The sequence below is a fragment of the Trachemys scripta genome, chromosome 5 (assembly GCF_013100865.1).
Source record: "Trachemys scripta elegans isolate TJP31775 chromosome 5, CAS_Tse_1.0, whole genome shotgun sequence".
In the NCBI taxonomy this organism is placed as follows: domain Eukaryota; kingdom Metazoa; phylum Chordata; order Testudines; family Emydidae; genus Trachemys; species Trachemys scripta.
This window is the reverse complement of record NC_048302.1, coordinates 50,108,507-50,126,151: the sequence shown is the minus strand read 5'-3', so window position 1 is coordinate 50,126,151 and position 17,645 is coordinate 50,108,507. Positions and strand designations below refer to the sequence as shown.

The 17,645-nt window shown below is 42.7% G+C and overlaps 1 protein-coding gene across 4 annotated transcripts; it reads left to right on the top strand.

Moving 5' to 3' along the window:
* Window positions 1–451: 451 nt before the first annotated feature.
* On the top strand, window positions 452–15,540 carry LOC117878498. Of its 4 annotated transcripts, none has more exons than XM_034772730.1 (7): window positions 452–690; window positions 4,198–4,464; window positions 8,219–8,278; window positions 9,336–9,470; window positions 12,794–12,940; window positions 14,490–14,550; window positions 14,762–15,540. In XM_034772730.1, the coding sequence occupies exons 2-7, from the start codon at window positions 4,300–4,302 to the stop codon at window positions 14,863–14,865; spliced, it is 672 nt and encodes a 223-aa protein (XP_034628621.1). In that variant the 5' UTR covers window positions 452–690; window positions 4,198–4,299; the 3' UTR covers window positions 14,866–15,540. The 4 variants fall into 4 exon arrangements, with proteins under 4 accessions (XP_034628621.1, XP_034628619.1, XP_034628618.1 ...); XM_034772728.1 differs by lacking the exon at window positions 452–690 and adding an exon at window positions 908–994; XM_034772727.1 differs by lacking the exon at window positions 452–690 and having other exon boundaries at window positions 2,618–4,464.
* The last annotated feature ends 2,105 nt before the right edge of the window (window positions 15,541–17,645 follow it).

The window sequence follows — 17,645 nt, the reverse complement described above, 5'->3', positions numbered from 1 at the left end:
GGAGTGATCCATCCAGCCCCTGTGGTCCACTTCCAGCTTCTGGCAGTCAGAGGCTAGGGACACTGAACATGGGGTTGCATCCCTGACCATCTTGGCTAATAGCTGTTGATGGACCTATCCTCCAGGAACTTATCTAGTTCTTTTTGAACCCTGTTATAGTTTTGGTCTTTACAACATTCACAGTTTGACCATGCATTGTGTGAAGAAGTACTTCCTTTTGTTTGTTTTAAGTCTGCTGCCTATTCATTTCATTGGGTGACCCCTCGTTCTTGTGTTAGCTGAACCTGTAAATAACACTTCCTTATTTACTTTCTCCACATCATGCATGTGTTTATTGACCTCTTATAATTTGACCGCAGTTATCTCTTTTCCAAGCTGGAAAGTCCCAGTGTTTTTAACCTCTCCTCATACAGAAGCTGTTTCACATCCCTCATCATTTTTGTTGCCCTTCTCTGTACCTTTTCCAATTCCAATCTGTTTCTTTTCAGCTGGGGAGACCAGAACTGCACCCACTATTCAAGGTGTCAGCCTTGAGGCTAGGCTGCTCACCTCCAACAGCCATGATGGTGCTGGAACGGCAGCCTGGCCTGTTGAAGCTGGTTACATGAACAGCGCTGCTCTCCATAGTGCTTGGCCAACAGTCTTTGCAGCTCCGCACTAGTCAGATCGCAGTTATCAATCCATTGCCTGGTGAGCACCGCCCAGGGCAGGGCTCTGGGGGTTGTTGGCATGGCTGACTCCCGGGTCCGACTCTGCGCCGCCGAGCGGCGCTGGCAGGGGCAGGAGCAGGAGCGGGCGCCTTTGCAAACCGGCCCGTGGCTGCTGGCGGCGGCACTGCAGGGGTTAAAGCCAGAGGCGAGGGCGGCCCCCCCCGGCAGGAGCAGGCGCTGAATGGGAGTCACTGAGCAGCCGCAGTGACTCACCTGCCCAGGTGCGCCCGCCCGGGGCTTCCCGCTGTGCGGAGGAAGCGGTTGGGGCGCTGCTGCCTGCACAGGTGAGTTCGTTCCCCCGGCCGGCGGCGCCCTTCGCTTCGGCTGCCCGCTCTGCTGGGGGCTCTCCGGGGCTCGGGCTAACAGGGGGCCCACGAGCCTGCCGGGCTGGGGCTCGCTCCCACCTGCCTTTCCGGGCGCGCACCGGGCCAGCTGCAAGGCGCCGTAGGGCTCGGGTGGCTCCTCGCGCGCTTCTCTCCCCTCCCCCAGCTTACTTGGGCCCCGACGGGCTTTTGCTGTCTGGGGCTGTCAGTCCAACGCTCCGCTTCGGCCCCTTCGCTTCCCCGGGGCAGGTGAACGGGGTGTGGGTGAGTGATTCCGATGCAAAGTCCATTGCTTGAGCTAAGACTAACCTGCACAGACTCGGGCAGGGGTCGGGGCGGGCAGCCACGCGGAGGGCTTGCTTACAGAAAAGGGCAAAATAATTCATTACCGTTCCGAGGGTGCGGGGCACCATTCTCCAACCCATTGTTAGATCCTTTGATGATCAACAGTGCCATTTTTTCTTTCTTTCCTGGCACAGTGCTAGTCCAGAAAATACCCAAATCCAGCATGGTTTTAACGCTATTGCATCTCTGTATGCTCACCCAGCGGCTCTTCTCCTTAACGTTGAAGTTAAGACAAGAGTGTCTTTAAAAGAGAAAACTCTGCTACAATAGGAAGAACTTGAGTCACCTTTCCAGCCCTTCTGGGTTCTTTTTCCTTGAAGCCTTTCCTTAGGACGAGGCTTTAAGACTTCTGTGAGAGTAACAGACTTTCAGTATAATAAGGTATAGCATATGTTGGCTAGGCTGCCTTAGTCTGAGTTAAGTAAACTCCAGACAAACATTTTGTTTGTGTGGGTGTGACCCTTCCATACTTCTCGTTCTTTTTGCTGATACAGACTAACACGGCTACCACTCTGAAACCTGTCATCTCTTCTGGAAGTAAAGCTTTTCTACACAAGAGCCAGAAAACATAGTGGACAGCTGATTTAATTCGTTGTCTAGGCATACCCGGGCCTTAAAAATCACACTTATTAGAGTAAAACAGCAAGGAGTCCGGTGGCACCTTAAAGACTAACAGATTTATTTGGGCATAAGCTTTTGTGGGTAAAAAAAATCTCACTTCTGTTGCATCTGTTAGCCTTTAAGATGCCACCGGACACAACAAGGTATGTTAAAAAGATTGTGAGCCTTTGAATTTCTTTTTTGTTGTTGACTTTATATATATAAATTAAACTACGGGGGGGATCAAACCTGTAAGGTGAAGCAATTCAGCATCACTACTGATTGGCTAAAAAGTTTTGTTTAAAGATGTATGTTAAAAAAAACAAAAAACTTTTTTCCCAAGTTAAATTTTGACTGTTCTTTTAACATGACATTAAATGCCCCAAATACCAGTACTATATTCTTGATAACAGTTTGGTATGAGTACCACCATTTTAAGATCCTCTTCAAAATTAAATCATCACATGCCTTACCACACACAACTGGTGCTGAAGGGAGAATAAGTCCGGCCCAATAATATTTTGTACTGTGGGAGAATCCACTGTCTCTCACCAGTTCCATTCCTAGATTAGTGTGGACTGGAAATGTTGAGCCATGTGCCTGACTCTTTGTGTTGGGGACAAGGATAGTTTGTACCATTCAACAGTGACTTTCCCTTAAAGGAATGTCCTTGGGTTTAAACTTAGGTTTAAAAAAGTCCTTATTTATGTTACTAACACCTTTTAGATTTAAAAATGGTAACTTTGTCATGCTGATTGAGCTGAAAATTACAAAGTAAGCAACACACCAGTTTCATTTGCAGCTTCTCTCACAGTAGCACAATAATATTCCTGACGCTCTCAGAATGAGCAAAATTTAGTTGTCTAGTTGTAGTGGATTCTGAAGGTCAAACTACAACTGTACTGGAAACCTTGTTTAAAGTAGGCACTGTAGAACTGTTAGGAGGGGATTGCTACTGGAGAGGATCTTTACTGTAGGTTTCATTATGATAGCTGGTGAACATATATGCATGTGATCAGAAAAATGTCCCTGTTTATTTCCTGGTTTGGAAGTATTGAGCTAAAACAAAGACTTACAGAAATGAAGTTCCTGAACTGTGGTCTACAGAGTATTTGCCGGTTGTGAGTAGAGCGCAGGCTGATCACGTGAGGCAGCTCTGTGTTTTCAGTTACAGAATTGAGTTAAGATGGCTAAAGCACTTACTTTCTTAATGTTAAATATCCACATAAGTAATTGCTGTAGTTGTCAGAGGAATGGGGTGTAGTCTGCATAATTGTGAACAGGAAGTTCATAAGACCCTCTGTGAAAATGCGGACCATAAAGTTTGAGAACTCCTGTGAAGCTGTTCTTTGTTTGTTTGTTTGGTGCGTATGTGTATTTTGGGGTTGACTAGGAAGGTCAACTAACATTATTGTACAGCAAGCTGGCAGGCTGAAATGTCATTAACATTGTGTGTATTCATACTAGGAATCTAAACTTCTTTAAATGTTTAGCTTCCTTAATGTCATTTAATTGTAGTGAGGTCAGGACAGTACAGTAGTAGATTAAACCCTGGACTTGTGGAGGTGATGAACTAGCTGGAATCCTGTCATTTTAAATGTATTAAGTATTGCTTAATGATATAGTAGGATAGTATTGTAACATCAGTGGCAACAGTTTTTTAACATGGAGACAATACATTTAGAATATGTTGAAAACATGCTACAATCTGCATCTTGTTATAGCAAAGTTATTAGCAGTTTTCTTTTCTTTTATACACTAGAGCAGTATAATCCCTGATTCTTGGTCCAAGGAATGAACACTCAAGTCATTGCTGAAAGGGAACCAAAACCTGGCTTCTAAACAAAGCTTAAGAATAAACTGGATCTTACATGTACTACTGGTTGTCTATGATAATTTTAAAGGGGAAAAAAATGGCAGCAGAGGTTGTAAGTAAGATTACCTGTCTAGGTAATTCTCTATATCCAGAAACACCTTAATGCATGCATTTAAAAACAAAGCTTTTGTGGTGCGTGAATTACTTTTCTCATTCTTGTATTTTTCCCCACATCTTCTGGCAACCATAAAAAGATAAGTTCCATGTACACGGCAAAGCTGAATGTTTGACACTGTCCTGCTATAGCAGATCCTCATGCTATTAATGGCAAGGTATGTCAACAATTTGTCAGATGATGCTTGTTGAAGTGCTAATCCTCTTGCACCTTCTTCCTTCTGTTTAGGGAAAACAGTTAGGCTGACTCTCTTCCTGAAGGATCCTTGTGCTTCTTCCTAAGATCACACAGAGTGTGTGCGCACACAGGTTCACGTGTGGATTCATTGTAATGGATCGCTACAGATATTTCATCTTTAACCAGAAAAGTATGGTTGTGCTGGGGTTCTTGCAGATAGCCTGTGCTGCAGTGTGTGTCATCAGTGGATTAATGGATGGCACCTTCAGAACAGAATCAGCACTGAGTAAAAGCAGAGCACCCGTCTGGGCTGGAATGGTAAAGTTGCATATCTTATTTTTCTGTTTACTTATCCTATTGGGGGGGTTATAGTTCAGATGTTGGCTCCTTCTGGGAGAACTTCCTGACTCTTCTCCAGCACCTCTCTTGGAATCTGGTATTTGTCCACTGCTCTGAAAGCACAAGAGTGGAGAGGTACTGGGAAAAGATTTGGGGATATTGCGAGGTGAGCGGGGAAAACCTTCAGCAGGGACTAGAATAACAAGACAAACTGTAATTCAGTTTTTATTTCATCAGGCACGGGAGGATTTAAAAAATGAGGCTGTGGAGAGTTGCCATTTTAAAAGTTGCGACCAAAAGAAAAATGTATAAAGCTAATGGCTGTATTGAGCTTCAGTGTAGTGGTGGAATACAGAGGACCCCTTCATTTCATAAGATCGACGAGGTGCCCACATAACATAGCTGAACTTTTCACTGAGAATGAATTGTAGTAAGAGTACAACACCACCCTAATTGGTTTTAACTTCATCATTCGGGGCAGCACTGCCCTGCTTCATTGATGTTAGGGATGAAAGCTTAATAACTGCATCAAAGCTTTATAGGTGTTCTGAGCAGCTCAGATTCATAAGGTTTCCCATATGAAAATATTCCTACTATTCAAAAGTAACATACTATTGCTACAGCATAATATGATCAGGTGTCATTGCTGCACAGGGGTGGTGCCTTCTTGGGTTGTCTGTCTGTCTACTGCTTTCGAAGAATAGTTCTCTAGTAACCTGACAACCTGCTCTGACTAGATAACGAAGTGCAACTTGTGTAAAACTTTTTAAATAAACTGTACCCTGGGGGTACAATCCTGGCCCCCATTTAAATAATTATCAAAGCTTCCATTGCCTGCAGTGTGGCCAGGATTTCATCCTAGAAGTGTAGATAACTCAAAGATGCACATCTTTTAATATGGGTTTAAGGTTGGGGGCAGGAGTGGTGATGTGGAGGGGGATGGGAATGGAAGCCAGAAAGCTTTCCTCAAAAAGTACACTAGAGCCGTGATTTTTCAAACTATGGGTTGCAACCCAATACTGGGTTGTGGAATGTAAGGCACTGGGTTGCGGCAGCTCTGGTCAGCACCGCCGACGGGGCCGTTAAAAGTCCTGTTGGCAGTGCTTCCCGGCTAAGGCAGGCTAGTTCCTACCTGTTCCAACACTGCACTGTGCCCTGTACTCCCATCCCCAGCCCTGAGCCCCCCCCCAACCTGGAGCCCCTTCCTGCACCCCAAACTCCCTCCCGCACCCCAACCCCCTGCCACAGCCCTGAGCCACTCGGAGTCCCTCCTGCATCCCAAACCCCTCATCCCCAGCCCAGAGCCTGCACCCCAGCCCAGAGCCCTGACCTCCTCCCGCACCCCAACCCCTTGCTCCAGTCCAGAGCCCCCTCCCACACCCCAAACCCCTTATCCCCAGCTCCATTGGGTTACAGGCATCAACAATTTTCTTCAACTGGGTCACCAGAAAAAAGTTTGAAAACCACTGCACTAGGGTACCACAAACGACTTTAACTCTGTACTTTCATTCCTGCCATCTTGTGCAGCCACCATATAAGGTACATTTGGGGGATGCAAACTCTTTATTTCCATGCTTTCCAGTGTTTGAGGGTAAATATAACCTTATTGTGAGTTATTTGATTTCCACCAGATTATTTTTACGGCACATTTTATATTAAGATTTTTATCCTTTAAGTTACTGGCACACATTGACAACATCAGTTCAAATTTAATAAAGCTTTATTAGGGGAATGTTTTTGTTACATAGTGCCTAAAAATACAAACAAAATATTAAAAGTATAAAACTTATTAGTTTTCCCCCTGTTCCTTACATGTCCCCAGATCTCCCCTCCTCACTGTCCATGTACTCCAGCCAATTTACTGGAGAAGCTGCTGACCCAAAGCGTCCTCTTTCATCCTGGACTCATACCTACCCTCTGAGTAATAGCTTCTTTCCTTTCAAAAAAGGAGCAGGGAACTACTAATGTGTGTTGGAATAAGCAACTTTTTAGTAGCTCACTGGTACCTTGACACGTGTTATTGACTATTGCGCAGCTTCAAAGCTGTTTTGGTGTTGTCAATACAGGAGTTGCAATACCATATCAGACTGGCCCATCTAGTCTGGAATCCTGTCGCTGACAGTGGCCAACATCAGATGATTCAAAGGAAGGTGTAAGAACTTAGCGGTAAAATAATCACCCCACAAATTAGGTCTCATCCTGATCTCTACTAATTAGACTGGCTTAAGTCCTGAAGCAAGAGGCTTGCGACCTTTACCTCAGCCCTAGCAGTCCAATACTCTGCCCCATCCTCATCTTTGTCACTCTTACCAGAGTGCACCGCTTTGGGCTTGGTCTCTGGGACACTATGAATGGTAGTAGAATTGTTTGGTCTCTGCCCCTCCAAACTGGGATTGCCAGAATACAGCCTTGCTCTGATGTCATCAGTGACTTCAGCAGGTCTGTGCTTGCAATCATCATCTGTTTGCCCTGTCAGGGTCACAGTGATTGACACTGAAGTACAATGTAACTAGAAATCAGAAGATCTGGGTTCCAGTGCTGGCACTGGCTTGCTGTTAAAGACTGGAAGTTCAGAAAACTGGAGATTTTAGAAAGTAACTTAATACCCTGATTTGCATTTTTGATTGATGTTACCATATTTACATAAATGACAGAAAATGTCCTAATTTCCCGAATTTAAGCCAAACAAGGCTGCAGCATGGAATGAGCTTTAGAAAACAGGAATTCCAGATACAATGGTAGGTAGGTAGTGGCAGGCCTTAAGCTATGAATAGTCTGTTGCAGACACTGACTCTAGGTCTACAAAATCAGCTTGAATAACTCAAATAGCCAACAGGCTTAACCAAAAATAGTCAGAGGAACCAGTCCTCACTGAGTCCAGTTAAAGAAACCAAGTTTGGAGTTTCTCAGCTAAGACACTTAAAATGATATATCAACGACAAACCAGTATTAAAATGGCAAAATACTACTTTGATAAATGCCTTCCCGATTCATATGCCTTTCCCTCAGCCCACTATACACATTCTCATCACAGGAGCATTCATGGGATATTTCAGGTGGATTGGCTGAGCATTGGCAAAGTTAGGGAGAGCATCAAAACTTGTGGTAATGGAGCGCAGTCTCTCCGTAATACCTTCAGCATATGCTATAAAGGTTGATGGAATTTAAACTACTATATAATTTATAAATGTGCCGACACATGTGGTGATAAGTTTTCCTACACAGTAGGTTATATACTAAAGAGAGGTATCAGTTAATGCAAATGGCCCTTAATTCCCTGGAATATTATGTGCTAGTTACACACTTTCACACTAGCGGAAATGTAACACTGCTGAAATGTGAAATCTGATTCCAAATTTATAAAGCAAGGCTGGAATAACTGCTAATTTGACACTAACTTTCACTAGCAGAATGTTTCATTTTCTAAAGAAGTGACAGAATACCATTCCTTAAATTCCAGGATCTGCACCGTTAAAACCAAGAAAGTTGAAGTACGTCAGTTATTGTGGCATAAAATGTCTGCTCTCTTCATAGGCTCATTCTTATTATTAAGTGGGGTGCAAATGTCCTAGTTCTGTGTGGTAACTATGAACTTTTTGTGAGTGCTTATAATTTAAAATGGCTCCTTATGGAATATATTTTTCTGAAACTTTTCATACCCAATATAGTAGCATAACTTGTTAGCACGCTTTCTTTCCAGTTGCAAAATTATCTGTTTATTTTTAACATGCAGGTCATGGGTGTTCCTGGAGTTCTGGCTTTATTTTCTTCCCAGAAAAAAAATCCAGTTCTTGTAAGTTTGTAGAATTTTTTTTTTTTTAAAGGGGTAGGTGAAGGAGTGACAAGATACATCTTTTGTAAGCAACATTAAGTTGGTAGTGGCTGGTTTACTTTATGCACTTGGTTCTAAATCCTGCTGCAAGATCCTCACTCTGAGTTCTGTGTAGCAGTATTAAATTCTGTAGAAAAATTAAAAATTCTGGCAGCATTTGCTGATCAGTTACTCCAGAACATGTGATTTTCCGCCCCCCCCCCCCCCGCCCCATTAACTGGTTTTAGATTCCTTCAAGCTCTGTATTTTCTAGCAGTTGCTTTTGAATGTACTAGAGAAATATTTTCACAAATTTCATCTGTTTTGCTGGACTATATAGTACGATACGAATTAAAATGGAATGTGTAAAGAGCTTGCTTCTTGACTTTCTGGCCAGCTAAACTCCAAAAGGATATGTTCTTATTTGTAAATGAGTGAACTGCTAAAAGACCTAAAAGGGTTTTACTTAATCTAATTGCTTTAACAAACATACATCTCTGTGGTCAAGATTTGAGATTATAGGGCATATATAATATAGGGGTGGTAGTGGCTTGGAGACACTTGTTGAACTTGACCATGGTTTCCTAATTCTTCTTGCTACTGTCCTTTGTTACCAATCTATCACTATAAAGCTTTAGGAGCTGCTGAAAATGATTTTCTATTATGATCCTGATTTTTGCCCCTCTTAATATCAAAGACTCAAAATTGGAAAGTTAGATCTGGAGGGCGAGAGAGACTCCCCCCCCCCCCCCCCCAATAAAAGGAAGTGAATCAGACAAGGGATTCCTGAATTGGGGATCCCTTAAGAGGGGAGAAAAAAACAGCTGGTAAACCTAGTAATGAGTATTGTGGGGAGCTCTTGATGCACTCAACAGAATACAATCACTGCAGTATTATGGGTGGTGGTCAGAACATTTGAAATTATTCAGGTTTAATTAATATCTTTCAGAGTGGCTTATTAATTTTGAAGGAAACATAGACAATGCACTAACTTTTCCTGTCCTCACCCCATATTTGCCTTGAATTTTTCCCTATGCAGGTGAATGCAATGATAGTAGCTTCTATATTTTCTTGTTTTGCCACCATCATTGTAGTTGTCTATGCTTCCTTAACTTTAAGCTATGGTGAAGAAGATGAGATGTTCACACATGAGCCAGTTCATGTTATTCATACGGTAAGTGGCAGTATTTTGTGATAGAATTGCACTTCCTTTTGTAGGAATGCAATCCAGACTTCACAGTTCCTTTTAGTATGTGCAAACTAGGCATATACCAACAATTCTAAAATTAGTTTATTATTGCTGAATGCAGGCAGCCCTTCTCCTGGTACTTGCTATTGTCCAAGAGAGAATGCAGAACTAGATGGACCACTGGCTTTCTCTGATGTGGAAATTCTTAGGATACTGAACTTCTATCCTAGGAGACATCAATAGCAAGGAACCCAGTGGTCAAAATATGTTAGGAACATGGGGTCTTCCCCATAGAGAGAACATTCAGTGGTAAAGATCTGGGTTCTTGCCTTGTAGAACATAAATGCTTTGGAGATGTTCTCCATGAGATGGGAGTACTTGGTGGCTATTACAGCATGTAGCCTATATGACTGGAGAGTTGGTACCGATAGTCCTTGATATGAAATTGAGTGTAGGAGAACAGGAACAGTTAAGATCAAAACCGTCAACATTCTAACTAGATTTGATCTAAAACCTGTTGCCCTCTGGGCCACAGAATCCATTCATACAATTGTAGTGGATTATGGAGACACATAGGAACACCAACCAAGATTGAGGCCCATTGTGCTAGTACTAGGAAGTACTGAGAAATTAGAATATCTGTCCCAAGTTCAAACTACTAATATCTTTGAATGGTATAGGAAGGGAAGCCATTGGCTTATTATTATAAAACAAATTACAAGATAACTCAGCATCTTCACTAAACTGCAGTGTAGTCTAGGGCAGTGCTTCTCAAAGTCGGGCTGCCGCTTATTCAGGGAAAGACCGTGGCGGGCCGGGCCGGTTTGTTTACCTGCCGCGTCCGCAGGTTCGGCCGATCGCGGCTCCCACTGGCTGCGGTTCGCCGCTCCAGGGCAATGGGGGCTGCGGGAAGGGCGGCCAGCACATCCCTCAGCCCGCGCCGCTTCCCGCAACGGAACAAGCAGCGGACCGGCTTTGAGAAGCACTGGTCTAGGGCATCAGCGCCAACTTCTCCTGTTGCTGGGGGTGCTCAACCCCGCCCCTAGCCCCACCCCGACTCCACCCCTCCCCACATCCGTTCCAATCCCTTCCCCAAAGTCCCTGTCCCAAATCCTCCGCCCCCTCCCTGCCCCTATTGGACTTCTTCCCCAAATCCCTGCCCCGCCTCTTCCCTGCCTCCTCCCCTAAGCACAGTGTTCCCACTCCCTCCCAGAGCTTGTTATGCAGCGGCAAGCACTGGGAGGAGAAATGGGGACGTGGCGCACTCATGGGAGAAGGTGGAGGTGAACTGGGGCGTGGTGGGGAACTGGGGCGGGGTGGGGAGCTTGGCTGCTGGTGGATGCAGAGCACCCATCAATTTTTTCCAGCCCCAGAGCACCCACGGAGTCAGCGCCTATGGTCTAGGGGCTTGAGTCCCAATTCCATCAAAGCTTGCAGTACGACTCTGGGCAAGTCACTTAACCTCTCTGCACCTCAGTTTGCACATTTGTAAAAGGTGGGTAAAGTGTAAAGAAAATTTACCCATCTCTCTGAAATGCTTTGTGGTCTTGGATGTAAGGCTGTAGAAGCAATAGGCTGTGTCTTCTGAATTATCAGGCCACTTAGGTACCTAGACCTAGATTTCGGTGCTGACATTTAGATACTTGCTTTTGCAAATTTTCTGCTGATATCTGGTCTCTTGATACAAAATCCTTTTGGTACCAATAATAGCTTTTTGGGATTAATATATTTATGAAAAAAATGCAAATACACCCATGCACTGCAGGCCAACTTTCTGATGTCATGCCACTTAGGTGTGATGTGTCTCACTGTAGACTAAGATGATTCTAAGGCAGTTGTCACCAACCGGTCAACACTGGAGACTCTCCAAGTCATTTGTGATCTCCAGTGGTGCAGTAGGGCTGCCACTAAGGCAGGCTCCCTGCCTGCCCGGCCCCATGCCACTCCCGGAAGCGGCCAGCATGGCCCCGGAGGTTGGGGTGGGGGGCAGAGGTCTCTGCATGCTGCTTCTGCCTGCAAGCACCATCCCCCCCGACAGCTCCCATTGGCTGGGAACAGGGAACTGTGGCCAATGGGTGTTGTAGGGGTGGTGCTTTCAGGCAGGAGCAGCTTGCAGAGCCATGTGCACCCCAGGCCACTGGGGCGTTTGGGTCCCTACTTGGAACGGTGTGGGGCCAGGGCAGGCAAGAAGCCTGCCTTAGTAGCAGTCCCACTGCACCGCCGGCCAGGAACTGCTGGGTAAGTGCCACCTGGCAGGAGCCCACACTTGAGCCCCCTCCTAGAGCCAGCACCCCATATCCCCTGCTGCACCCTGTATCCCCTGCCCCAGCCCTGACACCCCCACCGAGCCAGCACCCTGTACCCTCTCCTGCACCCCAACAGTCTCCCCCAGCCCAAATGTTCCCCCCCGACACCCAAACTCCTTCCCAGAGCCAGCACCCGCTTCTGCACCCCCAACACTCTGCCCCAGCCTGGAGCCCTCTCCTGCACCCAAACTCTCCCCCCCCCCCCACCGAGCTTGCACCCCTCACCCCCTCCTGCCCCTCAACCCCAGGCTTAGCCTGGAGCCCCCTCCCACATCCCGAACCCCTCGGCTCCAGCACAGAGCCTGCACCCCCTCCCGAATCCCAGCCTCCTGCCCCAGCCCGGTGAAAGTGAGTGAGGGTGGGGGTGGGTTGGGGGGGGGGAGAGAGAGAGAGTGCAAGCAATGGAGACCAGGGGTGAGGAGGGGGGAGGAATGGAGTGAGCAGGGTGGGGTTTCAGGGAAGGGGCCAGGTAGATCCTGGGTTGCATTTAAATTCAAAAAGTGATCCTATGTGTATAAAGATTAGAGACCACTGATCTAAGGGGATGGTCCTTTGGTATTTACTTTGCTGTTCCTTTGCTGCATCAGTAAAACTATTTCCAAAGCAGACATTGGTGTGCACTTGTGTTAGGACAAAGTGTTAAATACAATGAACTTTAAACAAAATGCCTGTTAATTTCAAACTTGACTATATAGAACAAAATTGATAGGAAATTGTTGCCTCTGCAGAGGGTAGTACAAAGAAAAACACAAATACAGAAGAGAAATGTCTCCCCTCAACATCAGTGATGTTACTGATTTAAAAGTACATCAATACTAAAACCAATTATTGTATTTCCCCCGTTGACATGTCAAAGAGTAGTAAAGATTTTTACAATGGAAAAAGTAAATACACTACAGATAAAGAATTTCAGTCACTAATCAAAACCTTGTTTTGGAATTTAAGGTAAAGCTAAAGCCTTCATTGTTGATCCATCTGACATTTCCTTTGTTTCTATTACAGAAGTTTGTGCTTGATAAACTTGTCAAAGGAGCCAACATAGCAATGTTAATTGCATCTACCTGCAGTGCTTTCATTGTGCTAGTTATTGCTTACATGGGCTGCCGAAGTCTTCCACGTTGTTCATGTTATGACAATGTAACTGGAATGGTATGCAAGCGTTGACTTTTTAAACATAGTTTCTAATTCTGTTGCATCACATGTGGTATGTAGGGAAAACTGTGTGGATTAGGGTAAATGTATTAGTTATGTATCTGACTGGCTTATCTGATGAAAGGCAGAAGGTCTGATATCTTCTTTTAAACCCTTGGTGTGTAAGATGTCCCTTTGTGACCTTGAGCTGGGGATGCCTCTTTCTAATGCTCTAAGACTTCTTTACTAGTCCTGGTAGATCACAAGACATCAGACTTGTAATGCTAGATATGGAAAGGCATTTTAGAACAATTTTAGAGGTTTCTGAAGTGTCTTAGTAATCACCTCTCTTCCTTTTGAGGCCTGTATTAGGGCAGGTTGGTTTACAAATACAATTGAAGTACCAACTGATGGATAAAATAACCCCTTCATTTTAAACTCTGCACTTCCTATAAACTATAGCAAATACAAACTCCATCATGAGGTGTAAAGGTTTTACTAGCACTTGTTTTGGATGCTCTGCATAAATTTATGAGTAAAGTGTCATCCCAAACTCATACCAATAACACTTCTTGTGTTTTAATGTACTAGATTTAAATTTAAATACCTCTCTAAGCTTATTTGTCTGTGTGCATGGACTACAGTAGAGCCAGTCAGGGACAAAGACGTAATTTTCAGGAAAACTGTCCCTCTTGTGTAAAAACTGCAAACTTTGAAAACATTCAACCAGCACTATCATTGACCAAGCAGATTTCATTAAGAAGCTGAGCTATGTATTATAAAATCTCTCTGAATATTGTGACTCCAGTTTTCTAGCTCACTTTCCTGATTTTTAAATTAGTGTAGGGAAGGAGGACTTCTAGTGGATTGAATAAACAACTTGTACAAAATCACATTTTTCCCTATTTTATCAGAATATACATAAAAATTGACTACGACATATCAAGAAAAGGGATTTGTATAAAGTATCAGGCTATCATATAGGCATGTCAAAAATGACATGTAAATCAAAAGTGGTGAATGTCACTATTTAATTCCACGTGTCAAACTACACCCTCCTTTGGGAGAAAAGGCGATACTGATATTTAAATCTAGTACATTAAAATTAGCCTCCTTTCAAATAAACTAGAGTAGAACCTCAGTTATGAACACCTTGGGAATGGAAGTTGTTGGTAACTCTGAAATGTTCATAACTGAACAAATATTATGGTTGTCCTTTCAAAAGTTTACAACTGAATGTTGATTTAATACAGCTTTGAAACTTTGCTATGCAGAAGGAAAATGCTACTTTCCTTTTTTTATTTTTTAGTAGTTTAACATGGTAGTGTAGTGTATATGCTATTTTTTTTTAGTCTCTGCTGCTGCCCGATTTGTGTCCTTCTGATTCCAAATGAGATGCGTGGTTGGTCAGTTTGTAACTCTGGTGTTCATAACTCTGAGGTTCTATTGTTCACACAAATTCAAAGTTTACTTTCAAGGATAATTTCTAAACTGGATTATAAGATTGCATAAGAACATCCATGTTTGACTAGCAATGGAAAGATTAAAATATAAATCTCATCTGTAGGAATGGTTACAACCTGCTGAGGATCCGCAGCAGACTGTGGAACTGGTTTGCACTATGCAAAGTAAGTAACTTTCTCCTCCCTTCCATCTCCTAGATAGATCATTCAGATTTAAGGTGATCATTCCATACAGTATCATCTACTGAATATGTATTACAAGCCAAATCCTGATAGTGACTGAAAACAAAGTAAGGAACTCAGGATTTGGCCCAAGGAGCTACAGTATGTTCAGTTATCGTCTTTTTTTTCCCCTCTCTCTTCCCCCCTCACGTAGGTCATGGGAACAGAATCTTTAATTCCCCAGTGCAGTTTCCAGATCAAGACTTAGATGCAGAGGAAGAACTATCCAAACCACCTCCCTACATCAGACTTGCTTGAAGAATAACAAAGAATTTTAATGCTAATAGACTGGAGAACTTACCTTATATTTTGCTACCTTTTTTTTAAAGACTTTTAAAAACAAAATCTGTGCACTTTTTCATGGATTCTTTAAACATGGAACTACTGAATGCACAGAAAGTTAAGCCAAGATGGCAGTGCAATTGTCTACGCACTTGTGGATGAAAAGATCTTACAGGTCTTTAACTGATTTAGGTCTTGCACAATTAAAATACCTCATCTCTTCTAGGATGTGTGAACCAGTCTCCTGCAGCTTTTATATGAGATCTATATTTTAAGACTAGATGATAATGGAATTTGTCTTGCAGTTTCAGTTTGGTAGTGCTAGCTTTGAGCATTCAAATGTGAAATCATATTGACTGTTTTAAAATGTTTGTTAATGCATCTACATTTTCTCAAATATAACTTGTATTTTTCTGCCTTTTTAAACAAGTTATACTAGAATGAAGGAGCAACTTGTGGTTAGACATAATTTCTTTTACTTCTGTGGACTGCACTGGATATTCAGCCATCTTCTTCCATCTTTCTTGGGGAACAGGCTAAAACATCTGGTATTAAAACTTGAAGTGTCCCTGTCAAACTATAGATCCAGTTGTGTTTAAAAAAAATTGTATTTATATTTTATCAATGAACACCTAATAAAACAGGATTTTAAGTAGATTTCTGGCTTGTGCTTATTAGTGTCTTAACATGATGGGAGTTTTATTCACAACAGCCAGTCCTATTTGTGAAGTGCTTCAACTTCCTGTTTAACTAAGTGTCTATACAAAGTGCCTATCAATGTGTACTCATTGGTTAGTACTCCTGGGTGTGGAACACAAATTTCAATAAATGTTTTAGTCACTAGCCAAACATCTTAGACTAGCAACAGCTAAGGAGTTGGCTAGAAAAAATCACTCTGCTCTCTGGTGTTGTTGGGTTAGTGCACTAGCCTTGTAACTGCAAAATTGGATCATAAGTTGATATTTGACAGGTCTGATCCTAGAATCAATCACTTACCTAAGTCATAATCGTGCTAAGGGTTGCAGTGGCTATCAAGCTGGTTCAATTGATCCAGGCCTGGAATAATAGTTATGAACAAGCTAGTGACATCCCTGCCCACTTCCTTCATAAAGAATAGAAGTTGAATCATTAATAAGATCAGCCTTGTCTCTGTTCCACTTACCCTTAGGCTAAGAAGGCAGTCAGGTTTTGGAATCGAATGTATTGTATAGTGGGGTAATACTACTAAGGCTTTAGGGCTTTATCTAATAGAAGGGTGGACATCAATCCCAAGAAGCATGATGCTTTGTGGGTCTCTGGTGACTTTTGTTGTAGGGGTTACTTTCTACATTAACTTCAGGAGAACGTCATTGTGATAGTTTAATATTAATGTGAAGGTTGGAACTTTCAACATAAAAGACTTGATTGCCATTTGAAACACCAGCAGAACTACAGTGTGCTCAGGAAGTTGGGACATTTAATACTTCTCATATGGACAATGATTGAGAGTTAGCAGTTTTTTAAAGAGACATTATTAAGGGCACAAGAGCAAACTATCCTAATGTGTTGGAAAGATAGGAAGTATGGTAAGACATCACACTGGCTTAACCAGGAGAACATCAACCATCTGAAACTCCAAAAAAAAAAAAAAAAAAAAAAAAAGAGTCCTACAAAATGTTAAAATGAGGTCAAATTATGAAGATCATGAGTATCAAAAACAACACAACCATGTAAGGACAAAACTAAACAGGCCAAGGCATGAAATGAGCTTAAATTAGGTAGGGGACATAAATATTAGTAAGAAGTATTTGTAAAAAATGTTGAGAGAGGACAAGGTAGGCCCATCATTCAATGAGAAGAGAGACAATAACAGAAATCGCAGCAATAGCTGAACTGTTAAATGCCTTTATTGGCTTTCACCAAAAAGGTTAGTTGTGATGGTATGACTTAAATAGTGATCCATGTAAATGGAGTAGGATTTGAGGCTAAAATAGGATAAAACACATTAAGAATTACATAGGTTAGATGTCTTCAGATCGGCAGGATCTGGTGAAATACATCCTAATACTTAGAGATCTCTTCAAGCAGGTCTGTGAGCCATTAACAATTACCTTTGAGAACTTGTGGTGGACAGGAGAGATTGGAAGAGGGAAAATATAGTACCTATCTATAAAAAGGGGAATAAGGACACCCCAGGGATTACATACCAGTCATTTTAACACTGGTACCCAGAAAGAAGAGAGTAAATCAAACAATACGTAAGCACCTAGAAGATAAGGTGAAAAGTAATGGTCAACATGGATTTGTCAAGAACAAATCAGATCAAACCAACCTAATGTCCTCCTTTGACAAGGTAACAAGCTTTGTGGATTGAGGGAGAAGTAGGTGTGATATATCTTGACTTTAATAAGGCTTTTGGTACTGGCCTTCATGACATTCTCATAAACAAACTAGAGAAATATAGTCTAGGTGAATCTACTATAAGGTAGGTGCACAAATGGTTGGAAAAGCATACTCGGAGTAGTTATGAATGGTTCACAGTCAAGCTGGAAAGGCATATCAAGTGGGGACCTGTAAGGATCTGTCTTGTGTGGATTCTATTTAAATTCATAAATGATTTGGATAATGGTATAAAAAGTACACTTATAAAGTTTGGACAATACCAAGTTGAGAGTGGTTGCAAGCACTTTGGAGGACAGGATTGGAAATTCAAAATGATATTGACAAAGTAGAGAAATGGTCAGAAATAAATAGGATGAAATTCAATAAGGACACAT